General features: G+C 47.8%; 1 protein-coding gene across 3 annotated transcripts in view; it reads left to right on the top strand.

Moving 5' to 3' along the window:
• The window catches only part of MRTFA (myocardin related transcription factor A), a 150759-nt gene that overhangs the window by 21217 nt on the left and 111004 nt on the right, over nucleotides 1-18538 (top strand). The window contains exon 1 of one of the 3 annotated variants that reach the window (XM_075009576.1): nucleotides 16807-17211. The exons of the other annotated variants lie outside the window; for them this stretch is intronic. Coding sequence (XP_074865677.1) covers nucleotides 17085-17211 — 127 coding nt within the window. The 5' untranslated portion in view covers nucleotides 16807-17084. Of the gene's footprint in view, nucleotides 1-16806; nucleotides 17212-18538 lie in introns of those variants that run through there. 3 annotated transcript variants of the gene reach the window in all.

Here is an 18538-nt window from a genome sequence, read left to right as displayed (position 1 = left end):
AGCTAGCAGTTTACCTTGGGCTAGCTTGTCTTCTTCCCCCCGGCCCAACCCCAGCTGTAACTACAGATATCCAAGCTTACCTGATGAAGAAGAGTCTGCAGGTCTGTAAAAAGATGTAGTAACGAGAAGACGACAGTCTGACTCTGCTAGACACAGATGTTATTTGAAAGGCTAGAAACCCCCTTCAGGGAGCTGACATGTCTTCCTTAAGCAGAGGGACAGTATGTACAGAACTGTAGTCCATGGGACCAAATGGTTGGGCAGTATGTTCATCAGGTTGGGGAAGTGTGTTTCCAATTAGAGGAGGAAGCAGAGAAATATGTATGTGGGGGAAGCCATAGACAAGCTATATCTTGATGGCTTTTGAGGCTTTTGACAAGCCCCATATGATATTCTTGTAAGTAGAGCATGGAAGTGTGGTCTGCATGCAATACTTAAAGCATGGGTCTCGAACTGGTGGATCAAGGGCCATCTGCAGCCTGAGCAGTTCCACACTCTGGCCTGTGAATGGCTGCTGGCACGCGAGTCCCTGTGGCTCTGGGGGGCTGGGTAATGTCCATACCCTTCTTCAAAATCAGTTTGATTTCCCCCCCCCGCCTTCTTCCCTTTCCCCATGACACCCCTTTGTCAAGCCCCCTCCCCTGAGGGGACATGTTTTCAGGGATTACCCGGGGTCTGGTGCAGAGTGCCAGCAAGGGTTGCGCACCCCTACCCCCCTGCATCACTGCAGCAGTGGGAGCTGCAGAAGAGTGGAGCAATGCAGCAGCTTCTGCTTTGCTCTGCCACCATCTCCCAGGCCTACCTGATTGCTCCGTTTCACAGTGGATTGGCTTGTGAGATGGCGGTAGAGTGGAGCAGACTCCTGTGTTGCTTAGTTACATTGTGATGAGTGCAGGAGGGCCCGACCCCTGCTGCTGGCCCCACCTTTTCCGAGCTACATGGGCTTACCTGAGTATGGGAGATTGTCCTGCCCATAGGACTCTTGGGGCAGCTGCCATGGGCCCCCCAAGTTCAGGGCATGGGGCTGGCTGTGCCAAACTGTCTTGTGATTTGGACAGCAGTGCACACACCTGCTCCAGACTGCAGGGATGTGCTGACAGCAGCATGGAACTAGCAACCAGAAGCTGCTCTAGTCCTGCTGCACTGCTAGTGGTGGCATTGGGGTGGGGTAGGGGTTAAATCATCTGGGAAATTGCAAATGGGGTGGGAGGGAATGGATGGAGGAGGGATGTGCATGAGCCAGCATGTGGGGCTGGGAGGGGTACCAGCTTCTCGCTAGGAGGATGTGAGGACTGGCACTTGCCCTAAGGTAGATTGAGTTTGAGACTCCTGACTTCTACCTTGGATGCTTTATAGCAGAAGGACTGTACTTAGAGTAGCTCTCAGTGGTTCTCAGTGAAAGTGAGAGGTATAATATAGTTGGGTCCCATAGGGATCAGTCCTGCATCCAGTACTAGTCAATATTTTCATTAATGACTTTGATAATGGAATGAAGAGCATGATTAGAAAGTTTGAGGATGACGCTAAATTGGAAGGAGTTGTAGGCACTTTGGAGGACAGCATTAGGATTTAAATATGACACTGACATATTGAAGAATTGGTTAAAAATCAACAGTATGAGATTTAATAAAATGCACAGTACTTCACTTTGGCATTTGAATTTTTCTTTCTGGATTTACAAACGGGTGAATAACTGGGCATGTGTTAGCAGAGTTGAAAAGGATCTGGCAGCTATAGTGGAGTCACTAATTGAATGAGTTAATGAAGTGATGCAGTTGTGAAATAGGCTAGTATAATTTGATGGTGTATAAATAGGAGTGTTGTATGTGAGATAGCTCTGGGAAGTAATTCTTCTGCTCTCTTTGGCATTGGTGGGGCCTCAGCTGGAGTAATAGATCTAATTTCTTGCAGGAGACATGAAAAAATTGGAGAGATTCCAGCTGAGATCAGCAAAAATTATAAAAGCTTGAAGTATGAGAGAAAGTTACAAAAGTAGGGCATGTTTATTCTTCAGAAAAGAAGACCCAGTGAGGGACCCCATAAACCTTTCCAATATTTTAGAGACTCTTATAAAGAGGACTCTGATCAGTTGTTCTAAAAATGTAATTAAGATGAATTAATTCCTCTTTGAGTGAATGGGATAATTCACACCTTTCACACTTGTACCTGAAATAGTTTACAGTAGGTTGACATTTTGCAAGCTGTCTTTTGCAACTGGAGGGGGGAAAATATTAGTTTAATTAAAGCCTACACTCTGGGCCATAATTCTGCATCAGATTAGAAAGGATAATTATGTGGTATTTTGCATGACTGGTTATTATCATTATACACAAAAGCTCTGATTCTGTTACTAGTTATGTAGGAAAACTCATATCTGTGTAGAAAGACACTGGCCTTCTGGGCAGAGGCCTCAGTCATAAGAGTAAGAGCAAGTCTTGTCCAGTATCTGTCTGGCATGAACTGAGAAGCAAATGAATCTTGCTATCATTTCTGATCCCTTTACAATTACAGTGTACATCTGTACTGTAGATTGTTTCCTTTCTTGTGCTTTATGTAGAAATTGCTGTGGACTAAAATGACTTTTCTAAACGCTTCCTTGTAGCCTTCTACATGTAGTGAAAGGGGAAAGTGTTTGGAAGGGAGAGTCAGTGCTGCAGGGGCTTAATTGCCAGAATCTGAAACTGGAGTGGGAGGAATACAGTAAACCCTTGAAGTGTGATTTCGATTTGTGCTTAACTCTCATTAACTTGAATTAAGTGCAGATCTGCCCCGCCCTGCCCCCCCACTGCAGTCCCCTGCTCCCCCAGCTGGGAGAGCCTCACAGTCACACAGCTGCTTGTGGTGCCGTTTCCTCCAGCTGGGAGAAACCGCAGCGCAAGCAGTTGTGTGTCCCCTACAGCTGGGAGAAGCTAGGGGCTTCATGGCTGCCCCCCAATACCTCCCCCAGCTGCCTGCTCCCCCAACCACCTCCCAGTTTGATTTATGCCAGGGTTGCCCAGGACGCAACTGTGCATAAATTGAGGGATTACTGTACTTTTTGCTTGGCAAATGTAGGAGTCATTAAATAGCTTCTTGGACTTTGAGCATGCTGCCGCAAGAAGGAAGGTAGTATCTTCTATTCCTATCCCAATTACTCAGTTTTTCAAAAGAAATTCATTCCAGAAGACAGTTCCAAAAATGTCTACCCTCTTCCCAGTTCTTCACCTACCCCCCAGCAGGAATTTACCACTTCTCCTGCTCTCAGTAGCAATTCCAGCTCTCTTAAAAATTCTATTTAATTGAAACTGACTTGAACAAATCACAAAGCCAATGTGCCTAAAAGAAAAAAAGCCTAAAAGAAATACTGTGCTATGAGTACAAGAAGGTGGATTCATGTTTCTCACTTGAAATGAAGTAAATTTCTTCTTCTTCGAGTGTCCCCGTGGGTGCTCCACAATAGGTGTCGGGCTCGCCCGGCGCCGCAGATCAGATCTTCCAAGCAGTTTCTGCCAGACTGCGCATGCGCCGGTGCGCGCCGCTCCCTTGCGCGCTCCTGGCCACGTGCGCGATCCGGTCCCCGCCAGTTCCTCTTAACCACCGTCGGCTGCAGACACAATCCGAACTAGGCTAAGGCCAAGTTAGCGTATTCAATGGTTTTAACTGTTTTTTCTTTAAAGTTTTCAAGTTCTTAGGCTACTGCAAGTTAGCCAGTTGTTATTTTTCAAAAAAAAAAACAAAACAACAAGCGGGACGGCATTCAGTCCAGTCCCAGTAACAAGCCGAACACCGGAGGCCAGGAGCCTAGGGCCATCAGCCCTCCTGCCACGGCAGGCTATCGGAGAAGGGGAAAAACAGCACAGAGAAGGTGCTAAGTACCCATTAACAACTGAAAGACTCACCAACAATGTCCTCTTCAGGATTTAAGAAATGTGAGTCCTGCCGAGAGGCAATGCCAGCGTCTGATGGGCACAGTCTCTGCATAAGGTGCCTGGGGGAGTTCCATGTCACGCAGAAATGCTCCTTCTGTGCAAAACTAACAGCCAGAGCAAGGAAGGACAGGGAGATGCGGCTTAAAATGCTGCTCTTCAACAAGGCCCTCCAGCCAGACGTGCCGGAGCGGCCGCAGCAGGAGGGACCCTCCGGGGCCCATAAAAGGAAAGCCGCCTCCCTCACCCCATCAGCACAAAAACGGAGGAAAGCCTCCCCAGCCCGATCCCTGCCGGCAGCAACAGCGAGCGGGACGGGAGGAGCGTGCAGCCCCCAGCCACAGCAACAGCTGGTCGGCGGTGGCACGGAGAGCCACGTGGAGGCGGCTCAGCCTCCGATAATCAAACAGCCGCCCCGCACCGCAGGCAGGGCGGCGGCTAAACAAGCGCCGGTACCGGCGGCACCGCAAGCAGCGGCACTGACCCCCGGGGAACCGGTGGTGCAGAGTGCGCAGGCACGCAGCCTGCAGGCACCGGAGGACACCACCCGTGCGGCACCGCCCATGAGCGTGCCGAGCACGGCGCGGACGGGGCCGAGATCCCCTACACGTCAGGGGGCGGAGTTACCTCCCCAAGGGAGGGGGAAGGCTGCACACAAAACGAGGCACCGCAGCCCCTCTCCAGACAGGGCTGCGGAGTTGCTTTCTTTCAGCCCTCCGCTTATGCTGCAGACTCCAACCAGAAGGCAGGGGTCCCCCCTAGCCTACCCGGAGCCCCCATCTCCATTTTTACAACCAGCCTCGCCCTGGCTGGGACCACCTTCACCCTTCCTGGGGTTTGAACCGCTGGAATACTATCCAAAATTGCTCTCTCCAGTGTCCCAGATCTCTCGACGATCTCGCTCCCCCAGACGCAGAGGGTATGCACCAAGGGAGTGGTCTAGGTCACCTTCCCAAGAACAGTGCCTATACTGCCATGGTCGCCCCTATCACGCGGGGCGTAGACACCATCGGCAATCTACCAGGGAAAGATCCCCACAGATGATCTCGTATCCCCGAGGGCAATCGCGAACGGGGACAGAGACTCAAGTATCTCAGGGGGGACTGGTTATGGAACCCTGAGATTTTCCCTCGCAAGCCTCTAGCGAGAGGGTGTACCATCACCAACAGGAACCGGAAGGGTCCAGAGAGGCGTACCCCAGTGGTTCCTCGCTCTCCTCCCCGGACGAGGCTACGGCCCCGGGGGACGTCCATCCTCCGGACGATCTCAAACAGTTTCAAGAGCTGTTTAAGAGGGTGGCCTTCACGCAAGGCATCCAGACAGCAGAGGTGCAAGAGAAACACCATAAGCTCCTCAAAAATCTGAGACCTCCGGCCTCCTCCAAAATAGCAATACCGCTTGATGAAGCAATCTTGGAGTCCGCCACTACGATATGGCAGACCCCTGCGACTATTCCGCCTGTCCACAAGAGAGCGGATAAGAAATACTTCGTGCCGGCGAAGGGCATGGAGTTCCTGTTCAGCCACCCACAACCAAATTCCTTGGTGGTGGAGTCGTCGCAACAAAGATCAGACATCTCAATTTAAGACGGGGAAACAGACAAAGATGCCAAGAAGCTAGAGCTGTTCAGCAGAAAGGTCTACTCCTCCTCCACTCTACTGTTGCGAATGGCAAATTACGCAGCGCATTTAGCGAACCATAATTTCGACAACTACACTAGGTTAACCTTCCTCATGGATTTGCTTCCAGAGAACAAGAAACCGGTGCTCAAGGCCATCGTGCAAGAAGGCTACGCGGCCTCGAGGACGGGAGTTCAGATCGCCCTGGATGTTGCGGACACAGCAGCATGTTCCACAGCTACGGCAGTGGTGATGCGAAGGGAGTCCTGGCTCCAGACTTCGGGTATACCGAGGGATCTGCAGGCAAAGATAGTCGATCTTCCCTTCGACTCGCAGAAGCTGTTTGCTGAATCAACTGACTCGGTCCTTCATTCCAGTAAAGATTCAAGAGCCACACTTAGGACCCTGGGGATTTACACCCCTCCATACAGAATGAAAAAGTACTACCCTCAACAAAGACGGTACCAGTACCAGCAACAACGTCCCCAGTACCACAGGGGTTACGAGCAAGGGCGACATCAACAGCACCAGCAGTACAGAACTCCCAGGCGACGTTCACAACAGAGCCGCGCGTCATCGGGGCAGGGCCAAATGCCACAAGTTTGACACACAGATCCAGGGCTGCGCCATCACTACCATCGTACAAGGTCATCCGAAGCGGCTATTCCACCATCGCCTCTGACCATTCTACGACCAGTGGCAAAGGATCACCACAGACAAATGGGTGCTGGAGATCATAGCCACGGGGTACGCCATGCCCTTCCAGTCGCTCCCACCGCCACGACCTCCACCCAGGCCCCACCTCCAGGAGGCCTCCCACGTAGCGAGGCTTAAGCAGGAGGTAGACCATCTCATGCTCATAGGGGCAGTGGAAAGAGTGCCGGAGCAACTGCAAGGAAAAGGGTTCTACTCGAGGTACTTCCTCACGGAGAAAAAGACAGGAGGCTGGAGGCCCATCTTAGATCTTCGAGGCCTCAACCGGTACCTGCGCAAGCAACGTTTTTGGATGATCACAATCGCCTCCATCCTTACGGCACTGGACGATGGAGATTGGTTTGCAGCCCTCGATTTGCAAGACGCATATTTTCACATAACTATCCATCCGGCTCACCGGCGATTCCTCCGGTTCATGGTAGGCAAAGAACATTTTCAATACAAGGTCCTACCGTTTGGCCTCTCCTCGGCCCCCAGAGTCTTCACCAAGACCTTGGCAGTGGTGTCAGCCTACCTGCACAGACAGGGGGTATTTATATTCCCGTATCTGGACGACTGCCTACTCAAAGGGGCCTCAAAGGAGGAGGTACTACGCATGATACGCGTCACAGCAGGCACGTTCTCTTCGCTCGGCCTGGTTATCAATCTGGCAAAATCAAAGAGAGACCCCACACAGGACATAGAGTTCGTAGGGGCACACACAAATTCTATTACAGCGAGAGTATATCTACCAGAGACTCGCTTCCGGGCCATCGGCTCCCTCGTGCAGGTCATCACCTTCAGCCCTACGGTGCCGGTCCTGACGTGCTTACAGCTGCTGGGCCACATGGCAGCGGCGACGTTCGTAGTACAGAACGCCAGGTTACACATGCGCAGCATGCAGCACTGGCTGGCGAGCGTATACAAACCGGCAGCACACACCGTTCACAGGGTGGTGTCGCCCACAGCAGAGGTGCGCAAATCCCTGCAATGGTGGGTAAACCCCAAGAACTTGCTAACAGGGGTACCCTTCCACCAACCACAAATATCGGTTTTTCTTACTACAGATGCCTCCCTCATAGGGTGGGGAGCACACATGGGCGAAGAGGTGACTTAAGGGCTGTGGTCCTCCACGGAGCAGTCACTGCACATAAATATACTGGAGCTCAGAGCAGTGTTCAACGCCTGCAGACACTTTCAAGACCATATACAAGGCAAAGTTGTTGGGATCAGTACAGACAATACCTCCACCATGTTTTATATAAACCGGCAAGGAAGAGCTCGGTCCCGTGCCTTATGTGCGGAAGCAGTCCGGTTATGGAACTGGTGCATCGCCAACAATACAATCTTGAAAGCCTCGTACTTACCAGGCGCTCACAATGTGAAGGCAGACCAGCTGAGCAGGCGTTTTGCACTCACGCACGAGTGGCAGATCCGTCCCGATCTGCTACGACCGATTTTCCACGCATGGGGTTTTCCCCAGATAGACCTGTTTGCCACTCAACACAACAAGAAGTGCCCACGATTCTGCTCCAGGGCAGGACTGGGACGGGGGTCCCTGGGGGACGCATTCGCGATCTCATGGAGGGGCCCCCTGCTTTACGCTTTTCCTCCCACAGTGCTAATCCAGAAAGTCTTGCAGAAAGCCAGGAGGGAAGGAGCCCGAATGATCCTGATAGTCCCAACGTGGGATCGACAGCAATGGTTCCCCCTACTCCTGCGCATGTCGGACCGTCCACCGATGCCCCTTCCGGTGGCGCCGGATCTGCTCACGCAAGCCCAGGGGTCCATAGTGCATCCGCACCCCCAAGGCCTGCGACTACAAGCGTGGTTAATCCATGGCTCAGCTCCTTAGAGAGCACATGCACGGAGGAAGTGCAGCAAGTCCTAAAAAGTAGCAGGAGGACTTCCACCAGGAAGGCCTACAAGCAGAAATGGACTCGCTTCACGGCATGGTGTTCTACCAAACAGCTGGCCCCCCTTTCGGTGCCTATACCTGTAATATTAGAGTGTTTACTGGACCTCAAGAGAGGAGCACTCTCACTATCCTCGTTAAAGGTCCACCTTGCCGCCCTTTCGGCGTTCAGACATGAGGAGGGAAGGGCACACGGTGTTCGCCCATCCCATGGTTACCAGGTTCCTCAAAGGGTTGGTAAACCTATACCCCCCTTGGAAACCGCTTCCACCTTCATGGAACTTGGACCTGGTGCTTAACGTGCTAACGGGACCACCGTTCGAGCCCTTGACCACGGTTTCCCTCCGCCTCCTTACGATAAAGACGACCTTTCTTCTCGCAATTATGTCAGCTCGCAGGGTGAGCGAGCTTGCGGCAGTTATAGCAACGCCACCCTGCACTGTTTTTCCAAGGAGGCGGTAACCATACGGCTGCATCCAGCCTTTGTTCCCAAGGTTTCTTCTGAGTTTCACATTAACGAACCTATTGTTTTACCCTCGTTTTATCCAAAGCCTCATAACTCTAACAAAGAGGTGCGCCTACACCTCCTGGACGTGAGGAGGGCGCTAGCCTTCTATGTAGACAGGACCAAGTCCTTCCGGAAAACGGATAGACTCCTAGTCTCTCTCGCTCCCAAATCGAAAGGAGAAGGTCTTTCTTCGCAGAGAATCTCGAAGCACATCGTATCCTGCATAAAAATGTGCTACGAACTCAAAAAGACTCCTTTACTGGCCACGCCCAGGGCTCATTCCACTAGGGCGGTGGCGGCATCAACAGCCTTTTTCAAGGACGTTGCGCTAAAAGACATTTGCAGAGCGGCGACCTGGTCATCCTATGACACCTTCGCCAAACATTACGCCCTTCATAGGGTATTCCAAGAGGATACCCGTCTCTCGACAGCGGTCCTCTTGGGGACAAGCTGCACCTAATCCGATTACCCACCTCCTATCTTGGGTTACTGCTGGGTAGCCACCTATTGTGGAGCACCCACGGGGACACTCGAAGAAGAAAGATAGGTTACTCACTGTAGTAACGGTGGTTCTTCGAGATGTATCCCCGTGGGTGCTCCACCACCCGCCCATCCTCCCCGCTTCGGATCTCTGTTTAGTGTTTTGCAGGAGCATCCCAGGCGGTTGGTCAAGGAACTGGCGGGGACCGGATCGCGCATGTGGCCAGGAGTGCGCAAGGGAGCGGCGCGCGCCGGCGCATGCGCGGTCCGGCAGAAACTGCTTGGAAGATCCGATCTGCAGCGCCGGGCGAGCCCGACACCTATTGTGGAGCACCCATGGGGACACATCTCGAAGTACCACCGTTACTATGGTGAGTAACCTATCTTTCTCTGTACAGTTTCATAGGTTTTTTGGCCTTTCCAAATCTAACGTTTAAATACCATATAGATTAAGAGATTTGGGTTTTAGGTTGCTGGCGGAGGGGAAACAAAAAAGCATTCCCATTTAATTCTCTTAAATATTAATATTTCATGGACGTGTTAAATGCACAGTCAGATTTCACACTCAATAACATTTCATTCTTAAGGATTTTATAAGAGTTGTAAGGTTATGGCAGTTGGTGGTGACAGGAGGGATGATTTAATGAGATCAAAGAAGTGAATATGAGCAGGTTCAGTATCTCTTGGGTTTTTGAATCTTTTGTCTAGCTTGTTGGTTTGGTTCCACCAGAACACAAAGCTACTGTTGTTAAGTAGGTACTTCAGTCTATATGATTGATTTTGTTCTGTCTAAAATATTTGCCAGAAACGTTTCTGATCCAAGTGTCTAGTCTGTGCTGACCAGAATTTGAGTCGAAATGGTGAAATAGTAAATAAAACATGACTGGATGGGTGGCATTGGTGTATCAACCCTGCCTCCAGTGGGCAGTGATTTGAATGAGTGCTGTTTATGGTTTCATATCAGGATTTTAAAAGCTTACTTTTAAAAATCTGCTGTCTCTGTCATTGAAGTTCTATTGCAACTAGCTTCCTCTGCCCAACCATCACCTGGAGTGATCCTTTTTGGTAGGAAGCTCTACATAGGCATAATTATTTTAGAATAATAGAGCTTTATGTATTGCCTGCTTGAGCCCTGTGTTAACAAAACCATTTCAGACTGGATTTTCAAATATATTTCTGGAGTTTTAGTTTAAATAATTTAAGGGTTTAGTTGGCCTGTTTCTGTACTTTTTTTTCTTTAAGTTTTCATTGAATTCTTGAACTGCATAGACTCTTGAGCATTGTAGCTGGTTTGGGGCTCCCAGAGGGGTTCCTCCTCCTCCGGGTCAGTGGGCAGCCATCCTGCCCCACTGCAACAAGTACCAAACAACCCCAAATCACCTTGCCTTAGGCAACAATTCAAAGCCCCCTGCCTTACTTCAGGCAGGTGCTGGGGAAAATTAGCTGTTGTCAGGGCCTACCCCTAGGTCCAGGCAACAGCAGGACCACAATATTAGGTGGCCCCTGGCCCCAGTTCAGGGCAAGGTGACAAATACCGGAGAGAGCCCAAGCCCTGGTGCAGGGCACGGTAACAAACAGTCCCGTGGGCGACCCAGGCCCTATCTCAGGGTGGGACAGCACACAACAGACACTCCGCCCGTGCTGGCAGAGAGGGGGGAGACCGCCATCCGGCAAGTGGGTGGCAGTGGGGACGCAGGCCTGCCCACTCTTCTGTGTCCTGGCCCAGGGGCCCTGGTCTCAGCAGCATGGTCTGCTATGCGGGTCAGTGAGGAATCCAGACTGCAACACGCTGAGCCACGGACCTTTAACAGACTTCTCTAACCCCTGGGCCACTCCTGGTATCTCTTCCCCACCCTCCCCCTGGCACATATGCCGTGTCCTGCTGACTTCTTGGGTTCATGGGGTTCCAGGTCCAACTGAAGGCCAGGTGGCCCGATCCAGGCCTGCACAGCCTATAGTCTCTGCTGCCTCAGGCTGGCTCAGGGTGCAGGCTGAGGCTGGTTCTCCCACCACCTCGGTCTGGCTTGGGGTACAGGCTGAGATGGTTACTCTGGTCGGTTCTCAGGGTCTGTCTGGTCGTCTTCAGGCAGCATGGTCTGTTGGGTTCCCCAGGGAGTCAGGATCAGTAAGGGCCCAGGTGGCCCAGCACAGGTCTTGGCCTCCTTCAGCCAGTCCTCCACCTCCCAGGTGGGGAGCGCGGAGCTGTCTTCTGGCTCCCCTCAAGGCTGGCACTTGGCAGAGTCCTTAGGCTGCAAGGCAGGAAGCACAGAGCCATTGTCTGGCTTTTCTAGAGGCTCGGTGCCGACTGAGCCCTCAGCCTGGCCTTTTATAGCCCTGGCCCTGCCTCCTGACTTATGGTCAGGTGACTGGGAGGGGACAGGCTCCAGGCAAAGTGGCTGGTGGAAGGGGTCCTCCCCTTCTGGGTAGTGGGGTGGCCACTCTGCCCCACTACAAACAGGTACTAAACTGGTGTAGCATTTCACCTTAGCAGTACCTAGAAAATTATGTTGCACAATACTTCTGCTTTGGCATAACCTAGAGAGTTAATCAAACTCAGATCGAAGTGAGGTTAGACAGCCATTTCTTGGACTAGACTGCTTTTTCTGCATGTATATTTCACAGAAAAGGCTCTGGATTTGATATTCATATTTGCAAGAAAAAGCAAACCAGCAAATGTTAGATGTGTTGAAGGGTGAGACACTTTTATATATGTGCTGAGCGTTGCTTTTGCTGTTTTGTACAGTATATTTTGGCAGTTGAAAAATGCAGAGCACATCATTCAGAATTGGAGACAGTTAGGTAATGAGAAGGTGACATAGAAAGGAAGTGGTGAGGAGTGGGAAAGTCTGTGTACTTTGGAATAACTTGATAGGTTCTGCAGGCTGCTCAGCAGCTATTTTTGAATCCCTAGCTCACAACATTTAAAACCCATTTTGTCAGGCAGTGAAAGCCAACTTGCCAAAAGTAGGGATGGTGTCTATCCCAGGATGAGTTGAAGAGCTTCAGAGCCCTTTTGCAACTGGGCAAGAATCCAGATTCTCAGGCCCGCCTGCTCTGAAAGAGAATCCACAATTGTCTTTACCTTTGGCCACCTGTCTGTCATGGATAGGAGTACTCTGAGCTGGCTACAACACTGTAATCATATGATTGGGAGGATCCTCATATGTGAAGTGCAAGGCTCTCCTGAGAACTGAAGAGAAAAGCTTATACAGTGTTTCCAACTTAGCCATTTTAGTGTTCTCTTAAGGGCTTTATTGGTGGGAGATAGAATCCCTAGAACATCCAAAGTTAACTGTAATTTATGTAGTGAAGTCCGACAAACCACCATTATAGGAGTTTTTCACTATTTATTTAAAAAGCATTAATAGGTTTAAAATGCTTTTCATCTAAATAATAAAGATAAAAAACAGCTAGAGGAGACTAGAGTAGAAGAGTAGAATAGTGAGCTTTTGCTAAGGCAACGTTCTTAAGAATTATAGTAATCAAATCTCTGTAATAGGATTTAACCTATTAGAATGGGTATCCTTAAAACACTTTGACTTTTCATTCCTAGTAATTTTATTAAAATGGGTGAAATCTCTTATGCATTTAATGCATAGCTATCAAAAGTTAATATTTGAGAATTAGGTACTCATGCTGGGTTTTTTTGGTATGCATGCTGGGTTTTGTTTTTTTTTTGCAGGTGAATATATTTCCTCCTGAATATTGAATAGCTAAATATCAAATTATTTGTCATCTCTCTCTCTTGCTGGATTTGTAATTTGTGTGTTTAATTTTTCCATAACAACCTTCCATGTTTTTAAACAATTGCACTATGGCTGGACTATTTTTTATTTTTCAGTGAGTGGCTAGCCAGAGTTTAGCATCTACTAGCAAATGGAAGAGTAATTCTTCTTGTACGTGATCATTTGTGCTTCGAAGTCCCAGGAGGATTATTAAATGATCATTTGATAATAAATATAAAATAGTTTGTGATATTTGGTTATAGATTGAATCCCAGTAGTCTAGGTTTTCTTGACATCTCAACATATATGCATACAATTCTTTTTTCATCACACGTTCTCTAGTATTTATCCTCATTCAATCTGTGTATACATTTAATGCGTCTGATTATTCAAGGTGTATGGTACTCTTCATTATGCTACAAGACACTGACTGTGGAGATGTTAATGGCCCGCTTCATTTTCAGTGGTCCCTTGCAGGTTGGCCATTGTCCAGGAGGGCCAGTTACTGGCAAAAACAACTTTGCAGTCTACCCTTGACACAGCTGACATAGCAGCTAGTTTCATCTCCACAGCAGAGGTGATGTGACAGGTGTCTTGACTCCATAAGTCATGCTTCCTGAAGGATGTACAGTCTACAGTTGAAAGATCTCCTTATGGGGGACACAAAGCTCTTTGTGGAGAAGATTGAAGCCTCCCATCACACCCAGCAGGACTTAAGGGCCACTTTCCAGTTACCAGGATAAAAAGGATGGTTCAGCCTCCAGTCCCAGCCTTGATCACATGTCTCAATTTTTGACTCAGTGTCATTCTGAGCTGCAAAGAAAAAGGGCAGATTTCACAAGTGCAAATTATCTGGCCCACAGTCTTCATCTCAGCCTACTAAGTTCAAACTCTAATTTATTGGGCAGGTAATGCAGTTAGTCCATTCCCCAAACTGATACAGCTGATTATCACTTTACACCTACTTGGTCACCAGTTGGCCATATCAGGGAATACACAGCATGGGACCAGCGGGTCCTAGAGACCATTTGAACTGTGTACGCCATCTACTTTACATCCCTTCCCTCTCCATGGCACTCTTCCTCATGCCTCTTCAGGCACTCTTCTTACAAGAGTTTACTACAAGAGGCAGGTTGTCTCCTGTAATTAGGAGCCATAGAACTATTACCTCAAAATCTATGAGACAAAACATTCTTCTCTTGTTAACTGTATTTCTTCATTCCCAAAAGGAAGGGAGGTTGGAGACCCATACTTAACATCAGCACTCTCAACAAGTTTGTAAAGGCCCAAAAGTTCAAGGTGGTCACATTAACAGTGATCATTCCAGTGTTGGCACAAGGATAATGGTTTCAGGGCCCTTGATCTTTAGTATGCCTGTTTTCCTATTTCAGTTCTACCAACTCACAGATGATGTCTCATATTGACTCTAGAACAAGACTCCTACAAGTTCAGGCTGCTCTCCTTCCAGCTAACATTGGCACCAAGAGTATTTTCCAAAGTGTTCTCAGTAGTCATGGCTCACTTATTCTCCTAAGGGACCATTATTTACATGTACCTAGATGATTGCCTCCTCAGAGCCCAGTCACTCCAGGAAGCAAATTGAGTCGCCAAAGCTTTGATGCAATTGTTTTTAGTATTGAGCCTACAGATAAAGACCCAGAAGTCAACACTTGCCTCAGTGGCACACCTGGAATTCATAGGAGCAAACCCCTTGATTCATTACAGATGCAGCATGAGGAGGGGCAGCACACATGCGGACCCAGTTGACCCTGCTACTGAAGTTTTCTGATCAGGTAATGCAGGGATTTGTGCATGGTCTCCCTTAGCTCCAGCCCTTGCCTGGATTCAGGAGGTTATTTTGCCCTCAATGTGAAGGACACATACTTTAACATTGTCATCAATCCAACCTACTGGAGATACCTCAGGTTCATGTAGACAACGTCTACTATGAATTTACAGCACTCCCATTTGGGCTGTCCGTGGCACTCAACATCCTCACCAAATGCATTGAGGCAGTGTCTGCCTTCCTTTGTTGCCAAGACAGTCAAGTTTATTCGTGCCTGGACAACTGGCTCCTCAAAGGCCAGGTTTGCCAAAAAGCTCATGTTCAGCTGATCTAGTCAATGTCAACGTGTCTGGGACTGATGATCTAAACCTATAAATCAGTTCTCATCCCTACTAGACAGTAAAACTCATAGAGGAGGTCCTGGATGTGGCGCAGACACCAGCATTTTTACCAGAACTGTTGTTCATGGCCACATTGCTGTTAATCCAATCTCTCTCCAATTTTCCCATGGCCAGGCGGTGCCTGGAACTCCAAGGCCATATCTGTCATGCTGTTTGCTAGACTCTGCCTCAGACCACTGCAATCCTGGATAGCATCAGTAAACCGGTAGAATTGCAGTAGTATCGACGAGATGATGATTCACTCAAGAGTTTAATGAGGAGCCTATTTTGTTAAGTAGAATAGCAGGATTTTTTAGGGGTAGTTTGAGCTTTTTTTCTATATCTTGTCTTTTACTATCTTACTGTGTAGCATACCTTTATGATCTACTTGTCGAGAGATTACGTAGGTGGATTAATTTGAAATGTATAGTAAGAAATGGATTTATGATAGTTAAAATTAGACTTAACATAAGGGATACCAGATGCACTGTACTAATTGTTGTTTTCTTCTTGAATTGTATGAGTGCTGCAGCATAAGTAGGGAGTTACAGTTGCAGCAGCAGAATTTAAACTGCACAACAATTTTATGATAGCAAGTGCAACAACCTAGTCTAAATCAGTAAGAAATTTCCTGTTTTATTATCTATGACTTTGATTTATGTTGAAATGTTTCTGCTTGCACTAAGCCTCATTTGGTTGAATGCGTCTCAAAGTTAAGCTGAGATCAGTGAGAATTGTGACTTGATAGCAATTAAAAAAAAAATCAAGTTCCTTGGTCATTAACACAGGCATACCTTATTTTTTTCTTTAATTCTTCCTATGCTGTTAAGTGAATTTAGTTTTAATATTACGTGGATTTTTTCCTTGTGGTTTTTACTCAGTTTACTCAGCAGAGTGGTTGGATGACCCTCAGACTATACTTGGAGGTGAGAAATTCTTGTTTTGATTTTGGGTGATCAAAAGATTAGACTGAAGTGTTCCAGCCTTGCATTTGGTTAATCTGTAGGAGATTGTAAGTGGTTATCCAACTTTTTTTTCTTTGCAGTGCCTATGTGGATATCCCTATAGTACTTCAGCCACTTTAAGTTGACACCTATTATTAGTGATGCATATGTTTGGAAAGCTATTGGCATGTCCTTGCAATTGATGTGTATATGTGTACCAGTCAAAGCATTTTAGTGTTTTGAGTGTGCATGCCTTTTCCGCCATCTGTCTTGACACACCTTCTCTGCCAACTGTAAAAACATTGTGTGGGCATTGTACATCCCACCCCCTGTGCCATTCAGGGTCTTCTCCTTCAAGTTGCAGTTCGAGTCCTGCACCAAAGTTCTCTAATCATAAATCATTTGATTTGTCACTTAAACATCCACATTACAAACCTCACCACCAAAACTGGCCCTAATTCCAAGCCCCTTTCACTCTGATTGAATTTTGCTAGTCACCACTTGTAATGGAGCAAGTATATTAGTGGAGGGTGCGTGTGCGTGTGCACGTGCGCGCCTGCACTATAAGTGCTTCAGTTTATTTTCTGGGCCTAAATAAAGGATCCTTTGCCAGAGCCTGGATTCCCAGTGGTGTGCTTACTGTGTGGGAGAGGGAGGTGGGGAGAGGAATGGGATTTGGGTCACATGACATTGCTCCTCTGGCAAGTGTTAGGGGCCTGAGTAGAGAAACAACTGTGTACTATTTTAGGTGAATGAGGTTGGCTGTTACTGCAAGTGGCTTCATGAAGAAACCCACCCCTCTGTTATGCAGACTGCAAATTGAGATCCATCCCCCTGCATGCACACGCTGCCTGTGGAAGCAGGGAGGTTTCTGTGTCCGAGCCTGGTGCTGACAGCAAAGAGAATTTTTTGCCAGGACTTGTTGATTTTAATCAGGATTTTTCACTGCTTTCATTGTCAGGCTGTTTCTGTGCAAGCTCAGCCTTGGAGTCTCTTACTAAGCAGACTTGTCAGTCCAGTGACTGTTTGTGACTGGGCCTTCTGTGAGGGTTAAACAGCCCTTACTCTAGCCTAAGGGGCATCTCTTTTGTTGTTGCATCTGCCTTTTGATCCTGGGACATCCTCCAGCATGTTGGATAAAGCCAAGACTCTCCAACCAGCCTGTGTCGGGATCGTGCCACTTGCAGAGACTTTGTCAAAGCAAGGGAAGATATGTTCAGATACTTACCAGGATTCATACCATAGCTTGCGGGAAGGTTAGCAATCTCTGTGCTGTGTGCCTTTTTTGTTTGTATATTGAATTTCTCTGGTCTTCACTTCATGTTCTTGGCAGTCATTCACATTCAGAGATTCCTGCTGATTCCTGTGTGCTGCCCCCCTCCCCGAATGTTTATAACCATGCTTAGAGTTGTATAGAGTGTTTCACCTGTGCATAGTTGCTGGGGTAGCTTCAGTCTTCTTTCAAGGGTCTAATTCATTGTTTGTGCATGGAGGGCACATGTAATCAGCAGACGAGACTTTTAGTCAGAAGTGTGAAGGTCTGGCTTTCATGGTGAGTAGAAGCCCATTGGCCTTGGAATGGGAGAGTGTGGCACATTTCAAGGAAAAGGGGAGACCTCTTATTTTTTTCATAGGAAATGATGACTTTAGCACAAAGTACCTTAATGTTTGCAGGAGTCTGAGATGCGGCTTTTCTGTGATTATCTAAAACGGTTATTTTAAATGTTTTTATTTTGCTATTACTATACTTGATACTTTGTCAAACAGATGAGCCGTGCTCTCTGTCCCAAGGGTACCCTAAATACAAAGGGTGGGACAGAAGTATGCAGAGAGACTATGGCTAAAAAGCACTAGTGCTGAGGGAATTGTTTGAAAGCATGGGAAGATGGTTTAATGCATGAGGCAAGACGAGTGTTCCAAGTGTAGTACAAAGTGTGACTGAAGGCAACAAACAAAAGCTGGGACATGGGATGAAGAAAATAAGATTGATCAGGTTAGCAGTGGAAACGCTTAAGTAGGAACAATACTGTAATACAGCCTTGTAGATGAAAACAATGATCTTTAATATAACGTGTGGAGAGGCAAGACACTGGGTGAGCTCAAAGAGGGGAGTGATATGATCTGAGAGGGAGGAGAGAAAAATGAGTTTAGCAATGATATTTTGGACAAGCAGGTGACGAAGATTTGAGAGGCAAGGAGCCAGATGAGACAAGGTTACAGTAATCAAGGAGAGGGAGATGGCCAGTGCATAGAAAAGGATTTTAGCAGCTGGATTCAGAGTCTCTGCTGTCCAGTTTTGGGAGTGCACAGTCTGCTAGCACACAGTGAGTAAAGACCTTATTCCAGGAGCTGGCAACCAAAATAGCAAGAAGAGCCCTTTTTTTTTCTTCCCAATTACGTACAAAAAAAATCAATTCAAGAGTTGCAATGCATGTGAATACGAGAAGGTTCTTAATAAATAATGCCAAACTGTACTTTTTTGGAACCACTATTTTAAGAACAGCACACACGGTGATTTGTAATATGATAAGTTTACTGCTGGATGTTCACAAACTTTTTACATATTTTATTTCCTCACACTTG

The sequence above is a fragment of the Carettochelys insculpta genome, chromosome 1 (assembly GCF_033958435.1).
Source record: "Carettochelys insculpta isolate YL-2023 chromosome 1, ASM3395843v1, whole genome shotgun sequence".
Lineage (NCBI taxonomy): Eukaryota > Metazoa > Chordata > Testudines > Carettochelyidae > Carettochelys > Carettochelys insculpta.
The sequence above is the reverse complement of the archived record's forward strand: the minus strand, read 5'-3'. Positions and strand labels throughout refer to the sequence as shown.